The sequence below is a fragment of the Cyanistes caeruleus genome, chromosome 18, assembly GCF_971803275.1.
Source record: "Cyanistes caeruleus chromosome 18, bCyaCae1.hap1.1, whole genome shotgun sequence".
In the NCBI taxonomy this organism is placed as follows: Eukaryota; Metazoa; Chordata; class Aves; order Passeriformes; family Paridae; genus Cyanistes; species Cyanistes caeruleus.
This window is the reverse complement of record NC_141718.1, coordinates 5705368-5719559: the sequence shown is the minus strand read 5'-3', so window position 1 is coordinate 5719559 and position 14192 is coordinate 5705368. Positions and strand designations below refer to the sequence as shown.

The 14192-nt window shown below is 40.6% G+C and overlaps 1 protein-coding gene across 6 annotated transcripts in view; it reads left to right on the top strand.

The window, feature by feature from the left end:
* The window catches only part of GALNT9 (polypeptide N-acetylgalactosaminyltransferase 9), a 410584-nt gene that overhangs the window by 388383 nt on the left and 8009 nt on the right, over window positions 1–14192 (top strand). For all 6 annotated transcript variants that reach the window (XM_086855455.1, XM_086855456.1, XM_086855454.1 and 3 more), the window contains 3 exons: window positions 5853–6038; window positions 9464–9601; window positions 11601–11696. In XM_086855455.1, coding sequence (XP_086711581.1) covers window positions 5853–6038; window positions 9464–9601; window positions 11601–11696 — 420 coding nt within the window. The remainder of the gene's footprint in view (window positions 1–5852; window positions 6039–9463; window positions 9602–11600; window positions 11697–14192) is intronic.

Sequence of the window (14192 nt, the reverse complement as noted above, 5' to 3'; positions counted from 1 at the left end):
AAGAGTTACCTTTCTGTTTGACTTCACCAGAGTAGGAATTTTCCTGTACCTGCAGTACACATGGATTTTATTTTACACTGTGGTGTTACAGGGGCTGAAGAGGGCTCAGTGGTGCCTGCTGTTGTGAATTTACTACATGTCCTCCTGCCCTTCAAGTATTGCAACTTCTGTCAGAAATCAGGCTTTTGTCACCTCAAGGAACCACAATTTGATGCCTCTGTCAGATCCAGCTGATAAATTATACCAAATATATTTCTTTTGAACACTCTGCACTTCGGCAAAATTTCTAAACGACAACAAATACTGGTTTTAGTGTTGTCAAAGGATTGTGTTATTCTATTTTTACAACAGAAGTTTGTGTTTTCAGTTTAAACTGACCTTTCAGATTGTACATATAGGTAATTGTGCATTAAAAACTTTTAATGCCAAGCAGATATTCTGAAAATCATCACTCAGTTTCAGAGAAACCTTTGTGGGAAGCACAGGTGGAGGTAACAAAGAGCTTGTGCTTCAATTAGTGAAAACATTTAAAATTTATGTTATTCTTGAAAATTTAGGTCAACAAAATTTCTGAAGCATGGGGTAATTCTTTCATCATAGAAAAATCTTTTCCAATCCTGCTGTAGGTGTGTGTAGGCAGTCTAGAAGACATCCATTTCTGGTAGGCTTTGCCTTGAAATTCAAAGAGAGCCTGAGATCCCTGACTTTTAAGAATTCCCACGCTGGAATATCATGAAACAGGGATATCTGAGCTGCTTTTAAAACTCCTCCATCTCTTCTGCTGCCTTCACTCAGAAGGGAAAGTTTGAAATCTGAAAGGCTACTCCTGTGAAGTGCTGCTCAGGCAGAGTTCAGAACTGCTCCATAAAACATCAGAGCCCTTTTGTTTCAGGATGTGCAGAACATCCCGTCTGAAACGCTGCCTGTGGCACCAGTGCCAGGTGACATCCTCTGCTGGGTGTGTCAGAAATGAGGGACCCAGCTGCCACAGGTGTGTTTTGAAGCTGGTTCCTTCCATTTTGTTACTGCTGGAAGATGTAGACTGTGATTATTCCTGTCTGGAAAGGGTCACTGAAATTTCCACGAGCGGATAAAGCACAAAGCTGCTGCAGTGTCACCTGTGCAGTGCAGTGACACCTCCAGAGAGATTGCTACCTATGAAAAACAGGCTCAAAGCCTCAGGGTGCTGACAATTTCATTAATTGCTCCATGTTCTATATTATTAGAAAAGCTGGACTAACCCCAGCTCTCCTGGAAAAGTCAGGTTTTAAAAGAGGTGGAGACCAACACATTGCAAATGCCTGGGTCACACTCCATTGGAGTTGGTTTGGTATCTATAAACTTGTGGTGTTGAGGGGAAGGGATGGAACTGGTGTGTCTGTGAAGAGGGTACAAAAGTGTTGGCAAAGAGTGATTATTTGGAAGCAAATCACACAGAAGTGTTCTTTCCACTATTACACATTCTGGGATACTTCATCTCTCCAGCTGCTTAAATCAAAGGTCTATTTGATGGAAAAAAGAGTTGTAACAGAGAATCTGAGACTTTTCTTTTTCTCTCTCACTGAGCACCAGGGTGTTTAAACTGCAAAATTCACAGCAAGGTACAAAGTTCTTAAGGACCACAATCTTTACTTCCAGCCTAAGTTTTCAAAGTTAAAACTGTCTTCCCAGCTTGTCCTTCATACTGAAGCCGTTTTTATTTTTACCTATTGATTTTGCTTTTAGTGAGATCATCTCTACCAAATTAAATAACCCTGTGCAGTCACTTCAGTGTACACCATAATGTGGTATTCAATTTACAGAGCACCAAGTCCACAGAGAGGGAAGAGCCCTCCCTATAATCAGCGAGAGCCTCGTGGGAGCTGCAGCCACTCTCTTGCCAATGGCAGTTATTAAATCCCAGGAACAATATTTAAAATGCTAAAAATGGCAAATATTAAATCCCAGGGTATTTCAGAGCTCTGACATTTGCTCTGCAGAACATGATGCTGTTGGAAATGTGTCTCACCTGCAGAGCAGGAGACCACATCAGCAATGTTCTCTCCATGTACATTGCCAAAATTTAGGAATTGATTAGCCCAGCACTCTGGCCAGCTCTACTTCCTACTTAGTAGTGTCCAGGCTTGTTTAACTCTTTTTAACTTTAATTTTTGTAAGTCCTGATAAAGATGGTTTTGATTTTCAGCAGAAGGTACATGTGGGAAAACGCGTTTCCTTGGAAATTTTATTCTTGCTTGGGAAGAATTAAAGCTTGGCACCTTATTAGCCTTTCTAATTAATGTACCCAACCTGCCTTCAGAGAACTTTGCTGATGCACAGTTGAGGCCGTGGTAGACAAGAGACAGCCTCATCTCAGATTTTCTCTGATGCATAAAATGTGATGTCCAGCTGGCTGCTGCATAAATAAACATTTTCCTGTAGGACAGCCACACCTCAGGTGTACAGGAATAGCTGATAATTAGTGTCAGTAAGTCATTATAGTGCAAGCCACAAACATTATCACTCAGTTTGTAATTTACTCCTGATGGGGGTACTTGTTCTTCTCAACACTTAATATGTCTGTTTATAGAAAAGTTGATTGAGATAATTAGCAGTAAAAATGCTAAGGTAACACGGCTATGGTAACATTTAAATTGCTATCAATTTTGTTTATAGCAGCCTAAAGAGCAGTGCTGAAATTAGAAATTAGCTACAATTAGCAAATAAATTGAGTGTCTCTTGGAATTACTTGATCATGTCTTAAAATGTTGCACAGTGTGATGCTCACAGAGGCAAAGCTGTGTCCCTGGGCTGCACCAAGTCAAGGAGAACACACTTTACTTTGCTGCTGCTCCTGGCCTTCCATGGAGCCCAGGCTATTGCCCCACGGTACAGGTTTGATGAAAGCATGCTGTGAAGCCAAAAAATATATATATATAAATTAAAAATTACTCTAAAGGACTTGTCTCCCCATGGGAGAAAAGAAGACAGAGTGGGATTTTCAGCCATGTGCACCCTTGTGGGGAGCAGCTCAGAGGCTGTAACACTTCCACCAGCTCAGTAAATGAACCTTGAGATACACATTTACTGTTGGCAGCTCCATATGAGAGGAATAACTTGGGCTGGAAATGTGTTGTTATCCCAGAAGATAAGCCATAGAAGATAGGGAAGGCAGTTTTCTCTGAATTCCTGAAATGTGTCACTTTGGAGAGCCTTGGGCATCATTTTATGTTCACAGTTAGAAATAGTTTGCTTCCCCCAGTAAGAACTCAGATCCTGCCTGATAAATGCTTTACAGAGGTATGTAATTATTTTCCTGACATAATTTCATAGTTTGATGTGGAAAGAAATGTATTGTCTGCTACTGTTAAAATGGGTCATTAAGTAGAGTTTTGAGAATGAGAAGAGGTGGGGAATCAACCAGTTTCAGGATCAGCCGCTGACTCACCTCTCTCTTACCTGACTGACACAATAAAAGGTTTCTCATTCTTTCACCCTTTGTTAAAAGCAGGCAGACAGTGGTTTGCTGCATCTCATGTGCCTTTCAGCTGTGTGTCCAGAGAGGAGAAGGTGCTGCTGAACATCCCATCCTCCTCTGAGCACAAGTCTCAAGTATTCATTCAAATCTCACATGATGCCTCTCAACTGCTGGGAGCTTGCCCAGTTTTGGATGCAAGTATTTGATTATACTACAGAAACTCCTCTATTCAGTGTAAGTTTAAGTAATTATCAGGCTGGAAGGGAAGGAGACAAGAACTTCACCCTGTGCTTAGCCATGTGCTGAAAGGGTGTGGGGACACTGAGTCATGTCTGTGCTCCACTGGACAGCATCTAATCTTCATGAAGTAAAACAGGAGACCTTGTCAGGCCTGGAAAGAAGTGACCACAGCTGAGCAGCTGTGACATTTGTCTGGGATGTGGAAAAATGGTGGCATGATGATGTTCACCTGGTGAACTATCTGACTCCCTGCCCCCTGTGCTCTACCTCCAGTTGTCTTTCTTTGGGATTGGAAATACCATTCTTGTCGAGGGAAACATCTGCTGCTGGTGTTACAAATTACATATTCCCAGGAAAAAAAAATAAAAATAAGTCATTTGGGGTAAATTTTAGCATCTTCTAAGGAAGAAAAATTTCCTGGAGTATTTCCTGTTTTCTTCCTTCTTTCCTCCTCGTCAGTAGATGTTGCCCCATTAAAGAGCAAAGTTGGGCTGAGGGGAAAAGGAAGAAGTGACTGAGTGTCAGTGGAAAGCAGCCCAAGGGATTAATTATGGATGGGGCAGTCACACCACAGCCAGCTCCATACTGAGAGCTGAGCACCAGGATCAGACAGAGTGAGAGTTACCTGGCCTGAGGCTGCTGCTGCCTCTTCTTGTGTTCCCTTCAAAGCCAGGTGTCTGTGTTCCCTGTGGATTTCATCTGTGGAGAATTTATCACTGATAAATAACTGTTTGTGTTGAATTTACAGATGAGCTAAACTGTTTTCTTTAATGTTGCAGTTTAGTACCTTTTCCTTTTCAGGTTTGTGTGAGCACTGACATTCAAAGGAAATAAATCTGTCACTCAGATAATGTACTTGCCCTTGGTACCAAAATACATAAATAAGAGTTACAAGGTCATTAGGCATATCAATAGAAAGAAAAATGTGCTGTGCATTAAATAGCTGGCTTCCAGGCTGGGTAGGGCAAATAGCAGTATACTAAAGTGTGCTGCTCATTTCTCCTTCTGATGGTGAAAATCAATTAATTTATTTTTTTTTTAGCATTTCCTCTTTGCACTGGAAACACTCAGCACATGTCAGTCCAAATTTATGAGCAGTGTGTTTTTCAGTGTACTCCATTTATCAAATGTAAATTTCAGTGGCCAGTGATTTACTACAGAGCTGTTTGGAAAGCGGCAAGTAAATATTGCCTAACAAAGTATTAAAAAAGAAAAAGGCAGAGCAGAGGAGATTTTATTTGCTACTTCCCAGGCACTTTATCTTTGTCCTTGAGAAGGCAGGTTAGGTGGAGAACTGCCCCAGTATAGTTCTGGAATGCATCTTGTACAGAAATGTGTTTTTTTTCTCAGTAAAAGGCAACCTTGGAAAGTTCTGAATTATTGCACATATTTTAATCTCTTTCATTTACTTCAGTTAGACTCTACTACTAGGTGCAGACAGGGGGGAGCTGAATCCATAAACCTCCCTCACTCTGCATCACTCCAGATCTTGCTGATGCAAAGAGACAAGTCCTCGTTGTCCCCTGTTGGAGTTCAGACAGTAAACAATCAGCAGGGAGAAAATTGCACAGTGTGAGTTCCATGGTGTCTGGGCAGGCTGGGTGCTGGAGACTCCACTCAGCCCCTTTTAGCCCTTTTCATCAGCTCAGGGGGAGAGAGATAAGATGATGAGAGGTCTGGAGCACTTCTCCTGTGGAGACAGTCTGAGAGAGCTGGAGATGTTTAGTCTGGAGAAGAGAAGGCTCTGGGGTGACCTTAGAGCCCTTTGCAGTACCCCATTTATGTGTCAAACACAGCCAGATGACACAGCTGATTTTTGCTGAAGTTTCAGTAACAAAGGCTAGGTTAAAATATCACCCACGGGCAGAGGTTACCACCTCACAATTTGTTCTCTGCCTGATGGTCCCAAGAGCAGTGATACTGTGGTGAAAGCCTTGTCTCTTTATGTCTTGTAAACCTCTGTACCTAATGTGCATCCCCCTCAGACTCACCTGCAGTGTGCAGCGAGAGGTAAATCGGGCAATCCTTTGGAACCGTTCGATAGCCCTCACCTCTGACCGGCAAACACCCTACACACAGCATCTGCAAAGAAGCGCTTCCATTGCCTCTGAAGGGGAAAAAGAATCCATGTGTCTGTTTTCTGTGCCTCCCCCAGGTGTGGCAGTGCGGGGGCAGCATGGAGGTGCTGCCCTGCTCCCGCGTGGCGCACATCGAGCGCACCAAGAAGCCCTACAACAACGACATCGACTACTATGCAAAGCGCAACGCCCTGCGCGCCGCCGAGGTCTGGATGGATGACTTCAAGTCACACGTTTACATGGCCTGGAACATCCCCATGGCAGTAAGTACAGCTCACACTCTGTCCTGAACAGAAACACGGGTAGCTGTTCCTAGTTAGCTCTTGGAGGTGAAGGGTGTTACTACAGCTACACAAAGTGGGCTAAGCTTAGGGGAGGCGTTTTGCTGCGTGCTCAGTACAGAGAGTTCTGCCACATGAACTTGCTTCCTCAGTCTGAGTTTAGTTGTGCACTTAGTCCAGACTGTTGTACACAGTTACACAGATTTATCATTTAACCAGAGCAAAATGTCTCAGGTTTATGTGCTCCCCCAGAAGTCATTAATTTGGGGCACCGTTAAACTCTGAGGTGTTCTTATGCTACAATGGTAGGGACGACAGAAATGTCCATAAATAAATATCATCATTCATCGTGAGACTCAGTAGACCTCACCAGCATAAAAAACAAAGTATGCAATAAAAGAATCGAACATTAAATAGCTTTATTGTCCACAGGCTGAGAGGTGCAATGTGGGCATGTTCTGCTTCTCACTGCGCATACGAATTGTAGATGGCGCGTGGGGGCCTCCAGGAATCCGTGTAATATAAATATTAGATAAACTGTAGGTTCAGTTTATCACTTTGTTCTGTAAGTATATCACATGCTACATCTGCACTGAGCATAATTCTTGCAGAGAAGAGTTTTATGTTCTATCCCAGCCAGGTGGAAGCTGGCTGTTGCTGTGTTCCTTGGCTGTGTTTGCATCCAAATTATTCATGTCAAGGGGCACAGGGAGAGCAGCTGAGGGGCAACATACACTGATCTGTAGGTAAGAATGGTTTAGTTAACCCTTATAGCAGGGGTTTGCCCAGAGCTGATGGAAGCAAAGAGGAACAGGAATGTTCCTATCAGAACAGGAAAGTATGCAAACCCAGAGGTGTCTGGGAATATTCAGTTTTGACCTGGAGCTCATTAAAGTCATGGGAGTCTTGTCAAAGACTTCACTAGATTTAGTCTGTCCTAAACATCTACTCATATTTTGGTACTTAGTTAATATGTGAAACTCCATTTTTGTTCTTTCCTCTTACTGTTTTTAAAATATACATACCTGGAAGAGCAGTGTTTCCTCCTTGTCCATGTGAATATATCAGATATTCTCACAGGTCTAAATTCACTTACTGCTATATTGGACACTGTGCAAGGTCTCCAAAATGTGGTTTTGGTGACTTCTTTTGGCACAAGAGGTAATTGCAGAGAATTATTTTGCCTTAACAAAAGGCAGTACTGCATCAGTTTTTCCACACAAGATTTCTGTGATGGTAGGAGGAATACAGAGCAGTGTCCATTAAAGATTTATGGGCATTTTGGCCCTGTCTCCACACATAAAATACACTTGCTAAAATGGTCAGTTTTCAATTAGGAGATGAAAAGCTAAACTCTGCAAATTTGCTTGCTTGATGACGTGCAAATGAATTCTGAGAAAAGATGATATTTAAATAAGCATTTACACCAAAACATGATTTCCTTTAATCTCTCCAAGATTACTTATTGATGCAGTTTTCTGCACTGAGCTATATAGCAGAGCTGTTAAAAAAACCCAGGCACATCTACAATAAAAGACATAAAATCAGCAGAAGTACTGAACATTAAAATTTTCTTTCCATAAAATAAATTGATTGATTGATAAAATGTGCATCATAAAAATAAGCCTATTAGCTCTCATGAAAAGGAAGCTGATGTTAGTGTTCATGACATTATTCACTGTAGTATTCAGTACAGATGACAGAAGTACTGTACTGTGCACAAAAACATTCTGCAGGGGAATTAGAAACCTTGCTAGCTGCTTAAAAAGAATGTGTCCACCAAGTAAATCCTGTGGACACCTCATTCCTGTACCATCACACTGTAACCTGCCCACAGTACTGCAGGGGGCACAGAGGGTGAGCACAGCTCAATTTGTTTTCATAGCTGCTCAATTTGCTGCTCCTGTGCTCTGTAGAATCAGCACTGCAAAAAAGGGCTCTGTATTGCCTCAGTTTAAATAGGGCAGACGAGAGGCAGGTAAAACACATGCATTTTCCCACACCACAAAACCCACCCAAATTAACTCTTCTATAATTCCCACCATCTTTTTCACAACTCACAGGTTATTGAGAATTCATGCATAATGTTTATCTAGATCAGCAGATGGCCTTGGGCACACCTGCAAGATCAGGTTCCTATAACCTTCAGCAGCAGGTCAGCGCAGCTTTATTTCAGTTAACCAAAATATTTGGTACGTCCCCACCACAGGATTTATTCCTCAACAATTTTAGTGATAAAGGAATCTAACACTGAATGATTTATTGCACTGAGTGCCTCAGAGGATTGCTCTTCTTCCACGCAGCCTCAAGTACTACGTAAATTAACATTCATTTGAATGGATGCTGCACTGAGGGCTCCTGACAGAACGTGCATCAGCAAGCAGCAGTGAGCACAGCAAACTCTTTATGTGGCAAACAGGAAAACCTGTTCAGTATTACACTTGTATTCTCTCCTGAAAACCAGGCATCTGTTGGGGATCTTAATAAACCCTCAGCTAAGATTTGCTGCTGTCTTGTAGCCCTGCATTAGAAAAAAATCTGTAAAATGTACAGATATTCCTCTGGAGGAAAAGCACAAGGCACATCAGAACGATCTCATGCAAAACTCCCCAGTTTCAGTCCATTTGATTAATATAGTGTCGGAAAAGGTTTTTGGATGAGGTAACTTACTGTCTTAATGTTGAACTGTGATGATTTATAGCACTTTAAATCAGCAGACTCTAACTCAGGACCCACCAGTTTTAAATGGCTGACTTTCTTCATATTAACTTGAATCTTCCAGCCTCTGTCTTTCATGGGATTTGTATTTAAATGTGAATTAAATTCTGAAGTAGAATTATAAAGGTTTTGATTTTAGCTGCATTCTATGGCTCAAGTCTGCAAATGAGCTCGAGTTCTAGCATAAACTGCATGCTGGTCTACAGGAATTCTTAGTGGAGCTTAATGACTTTTTGAGCAGCTTTGCTTTGAAGTTTTAACAGATCTATTCTGACATCATTTACATTACTGAATACTCAAGTCTCTTACTAGAGTAAAGCATGACCAAGCTGCCATATTTTAGATCAGAATTGCTGCCTAAATTCTAAATGAATCTGAAAGCAAAGGCTTCAGGATTGATTGCAAACACTTAGAACTGCTGTAAGTAACAACATTCTTATTGTATTCTTATTATTTTGATTTATTTTGGGGTTTTGCCTGTTCTTTATGCTCCTTTTTCCACTGGCTTTCATTAATATTTATTGTCTACACTCAACAGCAGCTGTTTGATGAGCTGTTGCTTACAACAAAAGAAGGAAAAGAAGGAAATACAGCTTGGTATACAAAATTAGCTCCGGTTTGATTTCAGTAAAGATAGCAACCATAAAGCCAGTGCAGTGAGATTTCTTTATTCTTTTTCTGCTTTGCAGAACCCCGGAGTTGACTTTGGAGACGTTTCTGAAAGAATTGCTCTGCGACAGCGTCTGCAGTGCCGGAGCTTTAAGTGGTACTTGGAGAACGTGTACCCTGAGATGAGGGTTTACAATAACACAGTCACTTACGGAGAGGTACAGTGTGCTTTGGAAACACATCACAGCTGCACTCCAGCACTCCTCTCCTTTCAGAGCTGCCTATCAGGATGTACAGAGCAATTACACATCAGCACAGCAGTGGCAACAAAAGTTCCCTCCCTCCTTTTTAATCAGCACTAAGGAGTGTGGCTTTGAGGAGCCCCGTTCCTTTCGTTGTGGGGCAGCAGGTGAAGTCATCCTTACTGGCAGTGACCTGCAACCTCCTTAGCTCTCATTTTAAAATACTGAAACATAAGTTTGAGGCAATCATTTTCCCAAATAAGATGCCACAGACATCGTAAAGAAAACATCAGGGGTTTCAACAGAGCTAAAATAATTGTGTACATGAGCTGCAATTAAATCCAAAGGCAATATGTTTTCCCAAACAACTAAATGGAGACTGTTCCTTTCTCTTCCATTTGATTGACTTCATATAAAAATAAGTCAGGCACTTGAGACATTGATACAAAGTGCAAGTTTTATTTCATAGTATCACTTTGCATCCTAATGTTACTGTCCCTATCAGGAACTGAGAAAAGACTTTGGGTAAATTCAAGAGGAGCTGTTGGTATCTGTCAGCTCTGAGAAGGTCGTTAACAGTGAAGAACGTTGGCAGAAGTGCCAATGTTGTGTCAATTATACCAGACCCTGAGCAATCTGGGCTCTAAAACAAAGTTTGCTCCTCTTGAGCTGTCACATAGAAGGTACTTGAGTCAAACAGGAAGTTCAGTGATGCAAATATCAAAATTTTTAATATTTTTAATAGAATAGAGCCACACAAGGTACTTACCTGCTAGAAACCAACCTAGGTCCCTTTCAGTCTTATATTAGGCTTTATCCTAAATGACACTGAGCTTGTTATTAAGTACTTTCTCTTCTGGTTATTTTCCTGAAGGAAAAGTTGTCTGGATTTGTGTGAGTTTCAAGGAAAATAAATGTATTGAGTATGTGAAACAGATTGAAACAGTAGTAAAAAATGTATTTCCTATGACCCAATTCCCATTTTTTAAAAGCCATCTTGTAAAGCTGTCTTCATCTTCTTCAGCCTTTACAGCACCCAAACCATAAAATAAACCTCCTGAAATTTAGTTGTTGGTTAGCCCCCTTATCCAATCAGATTCCCTGTTATGCTTGTACACTGTAAGATGAAGGATTATATACTGGGATTTTTCTGACACCTTATGCAGCAGCTGTTTCTAAATTCTGGGGGTGGCCAGACAGGTGCTGCACAGTCTAAACCAAAACTGACCTGTTGAGTCTTTTGAGGTGTCTGTATAAATAACTTCTTGTTTACAATACCCATAAAGTTTTTCTATGTTCAAAATACACATGTAATGCTTCCAGCCTCAACAGAGAGGCTGGAAGGGTTTCCACTTGAGCTCCATTCCAGTTTTTATAGACTTGCAAATTCTCCTTGTCTGGGGAGGCACAGGAATTTTTTACTTCCTTGGATCTCTGAACCTGTGCCCTTTCATAAAATGTTCTTTATGTCAATCCTGTACATAAAAATGTGCTGTATTTTCAGTTAAAATAAAACTTTTTTTCACATGCTTTTTTGTTTTATTATCAGCAAAAAGGAAGAAACAAAAGCATGTCACATCCAACACCAAATCTGGGTAGCCGCTATCCTGTTTGTAAAGCCACATTCTCAACATACAGGGTCAGAATTTATGTTGTCACAATGGCAGTTTGGAGCAAAACTTGGCCTGGGTTTTTTAGGGTGAATTTTAGGAAGTTCTGATCCTTGAGCAGTTGCCAAAAACATAACTCTGACCCAAGGTGTGTAAAGACAGCAGGTTGTCCAAATAATATATTTTGCTGGAGCAGACTTGCTGCTGGCAGCCTGTCTTGGCTGCAGGAGGAGCATGTGTGTGTCAGAGAGCAGTTGTACACAGTGCTTGTTCCAGGAGCTGTAGCACAGCTGAGGTTCAGCTGGGCTGGACTAAAATAGGGATTAATTTCCAGCTGAACTGGTTTCATTCCCATCTGGTTACAGGTGCGCAACAGCAAAGCCAGCGGCTACTGCCTGGACCAGGGGGCCGAAGAGGATGACAAAGCCATCCTTTATCCATGCCATGGAATGTCCTCCCAGGTAAATGGGGAAAACCCCATCATTGGTGAGGAACCTTGAACTTAGAGAATATTCAGAAGAAGCAAAGGGTAAATTGGTGTATTTGAGTTGAGTTTGGCTCTGTAATTCCTGAGCTGCAAAGGCAAATGTCTGGCTTCACTCTGGCCTTGTCAGGTGCCTTTTCCAAGGTTGTCCAGAGTGTGATTCCATACTTTGAAGTTGCCAGTTAGGAAAACAGAAAAATCATGTTACTTTGTTTAAATAACAGGGATCACTGAAGATTAATTAATTTAGGTTGTCTATGTGAGTGAGTGGTTCTTGTTATGACATGACTTATTCATGGTACCTCTTTAATTTAACTGTTCCTTGGTCCAACAGGCTCCTGGGCAGAAATTATTTATCAAGCTGCTGATTTGATTCCCCAAGTAGGCAAAAAGTTAAGCACATATTTAACATCAACTTCAAAGGGAATTAAGAATATCCTCTAAGTTAAGACTTTTCTAAAATAGATTTCTTTTTTTTTTTTTGTCAGTCCCTGTGCATATTATTATTTTCTTACAGATGTCTGATGATTTTAAAATGACATTTCTTCTTTCCATGCTCGTAGTGATTTTACTTTTACAAGTTGAATATTATTTAAATCCAGGACTTGAGCTTCTTCTGAAATGCAATTCCAGTTTCTTTTGAAGTAGCATCTGAATCAAAACCATGTTAATGAACATTCTCATGTGTAAATAAACTCTGACCTTATCAGGCTTAACAATTATCCAAGGTTCAGTCATACATATATTGATTGGGAGTCCTGGCTCGTGCATCACCACGGAGCCAAAGTGGGACAGACAGTAATTCCTACTGGCATAATGTCCACCTTTGGCAGGATCATTATGGAGTATTTGACTGACACTCTCCTAGTAGAGGTGGAAGGAACAGCCTTTGAATAAGGTAACAAAACAGCATTGCTTAATTAGATGTAAATTGGCTTCTCAAGAAGACTCTCGTTAGAGATGTCAAAGAGCTCAGAGAGAGTTCAGTCTCTTGTTCCATTCTAATCTGAAGAGAAAGTTGCAAATTTAAGTCCTTCCAGAAAGTCCCTTAGCAGCATCTAATCTCTATCAGTGTGCTAGCACTTAGAAGAGTAATGAAATAAATAGTTCTGACTGTAATTTATTTTGCAATTTAAGTCCTTAACCTACTTGTTTGCCTCCATGATTCCTGTTACACAGAGTAGGCTTTGAGTTCAGGAAGAAAATAGATAAGGGCATAAATTACAGTGAATTTTTTCCATTTCCATTTAAAACAAATAAACAAACAAACAAATAAAAAACAGGAAAAGAGTTTTCATTCTGCAAGAAACACCAAGTGAAGGCAGAGGTGATGTTTTATCTAAGTTGAGTATTTCACAGACAAGCATGGGTTGGAGCCACTCAAATGCAGCCAAGTTAATTAATGATTACACAGCTGGAAAACTTCTATCATCTCACCACAATTTACAAAATTAATTCAGTGTGAGAACCACAGCTGCACAAACCCTAATCAAGGATATTCAAGCACATAGCATGAAAGGTGTTGACAGCAAGCGTTTTAATATATTAAATAAACATTTTTAAAACCCCTCTTCTAATCAGCCTGGGTGAGCATAGTTGTCTGCTGCATTTAGCTTTCCATTTCTGACATTTTTCATCTCAAGCATAGGACATAAAATACCTCTGCTGAGCTGAGATTTGGGTTATTTGTACATGCCTATTGAATATAAATTAATATAAATATGGAACTCACTTTCCCCAGTTGGGTTATCAGTGGTGTTCATAAGTCCTACCAATGTGAAAGCCTCTCCCTGTTCAGCTGCAGCCTTGTTTGTTTTTCATACTCTTCAATTCTGACAAGCAGATTATAGTGATTTTAGTGTTCACATGGTTCCACTGAAACCCACCCCAGTCAGGCAGGTGTTTAAGGAAAGCTGAGTTAGGAATAAGATTACTGTTCATCCATGATTAAATGTTCTTTTTCTCTATGTCTTACCCCTCTGCTTCCCTTGGATGTTGTCCTGCATTACAAAACCACTCCATTGTGACTTTTCCATGAACAAAATGCTTTTCCCTATGTGTATTTTCAAGATCAGTTTTCACCATGATAAATCACATCTTTGTAATGATATCAGCTTTTAAATTTCTTTATTCAAACAGGGACAAGCTCTTTTATGGATGCTCTGGAATGCATTTACCCTGAGTTTACATCAATTTAGTTTAATGAGTTTGACTTGAGCTAAGTCATTGTAAGCTAACAGCTAAGAATATCCAGACAAGGCTTTGCATCAGTCTGAGTGGATTTCAAAACCTATTTTATAAAAAAGTAGTGTCCTTTTTATGTGTGTTCATTGGATCTGAAGTTTGAGTCTAATGGCTTTCAGGAAAAAATGTTTGCAAATACTGCTGGGAGAAGCTGTCCAGGGCTACAGAAGATTTGTAAATAAAGAAATATATTTGGGGTCTTAAACTGCTCTGCCTCTGTGTGTGGCCT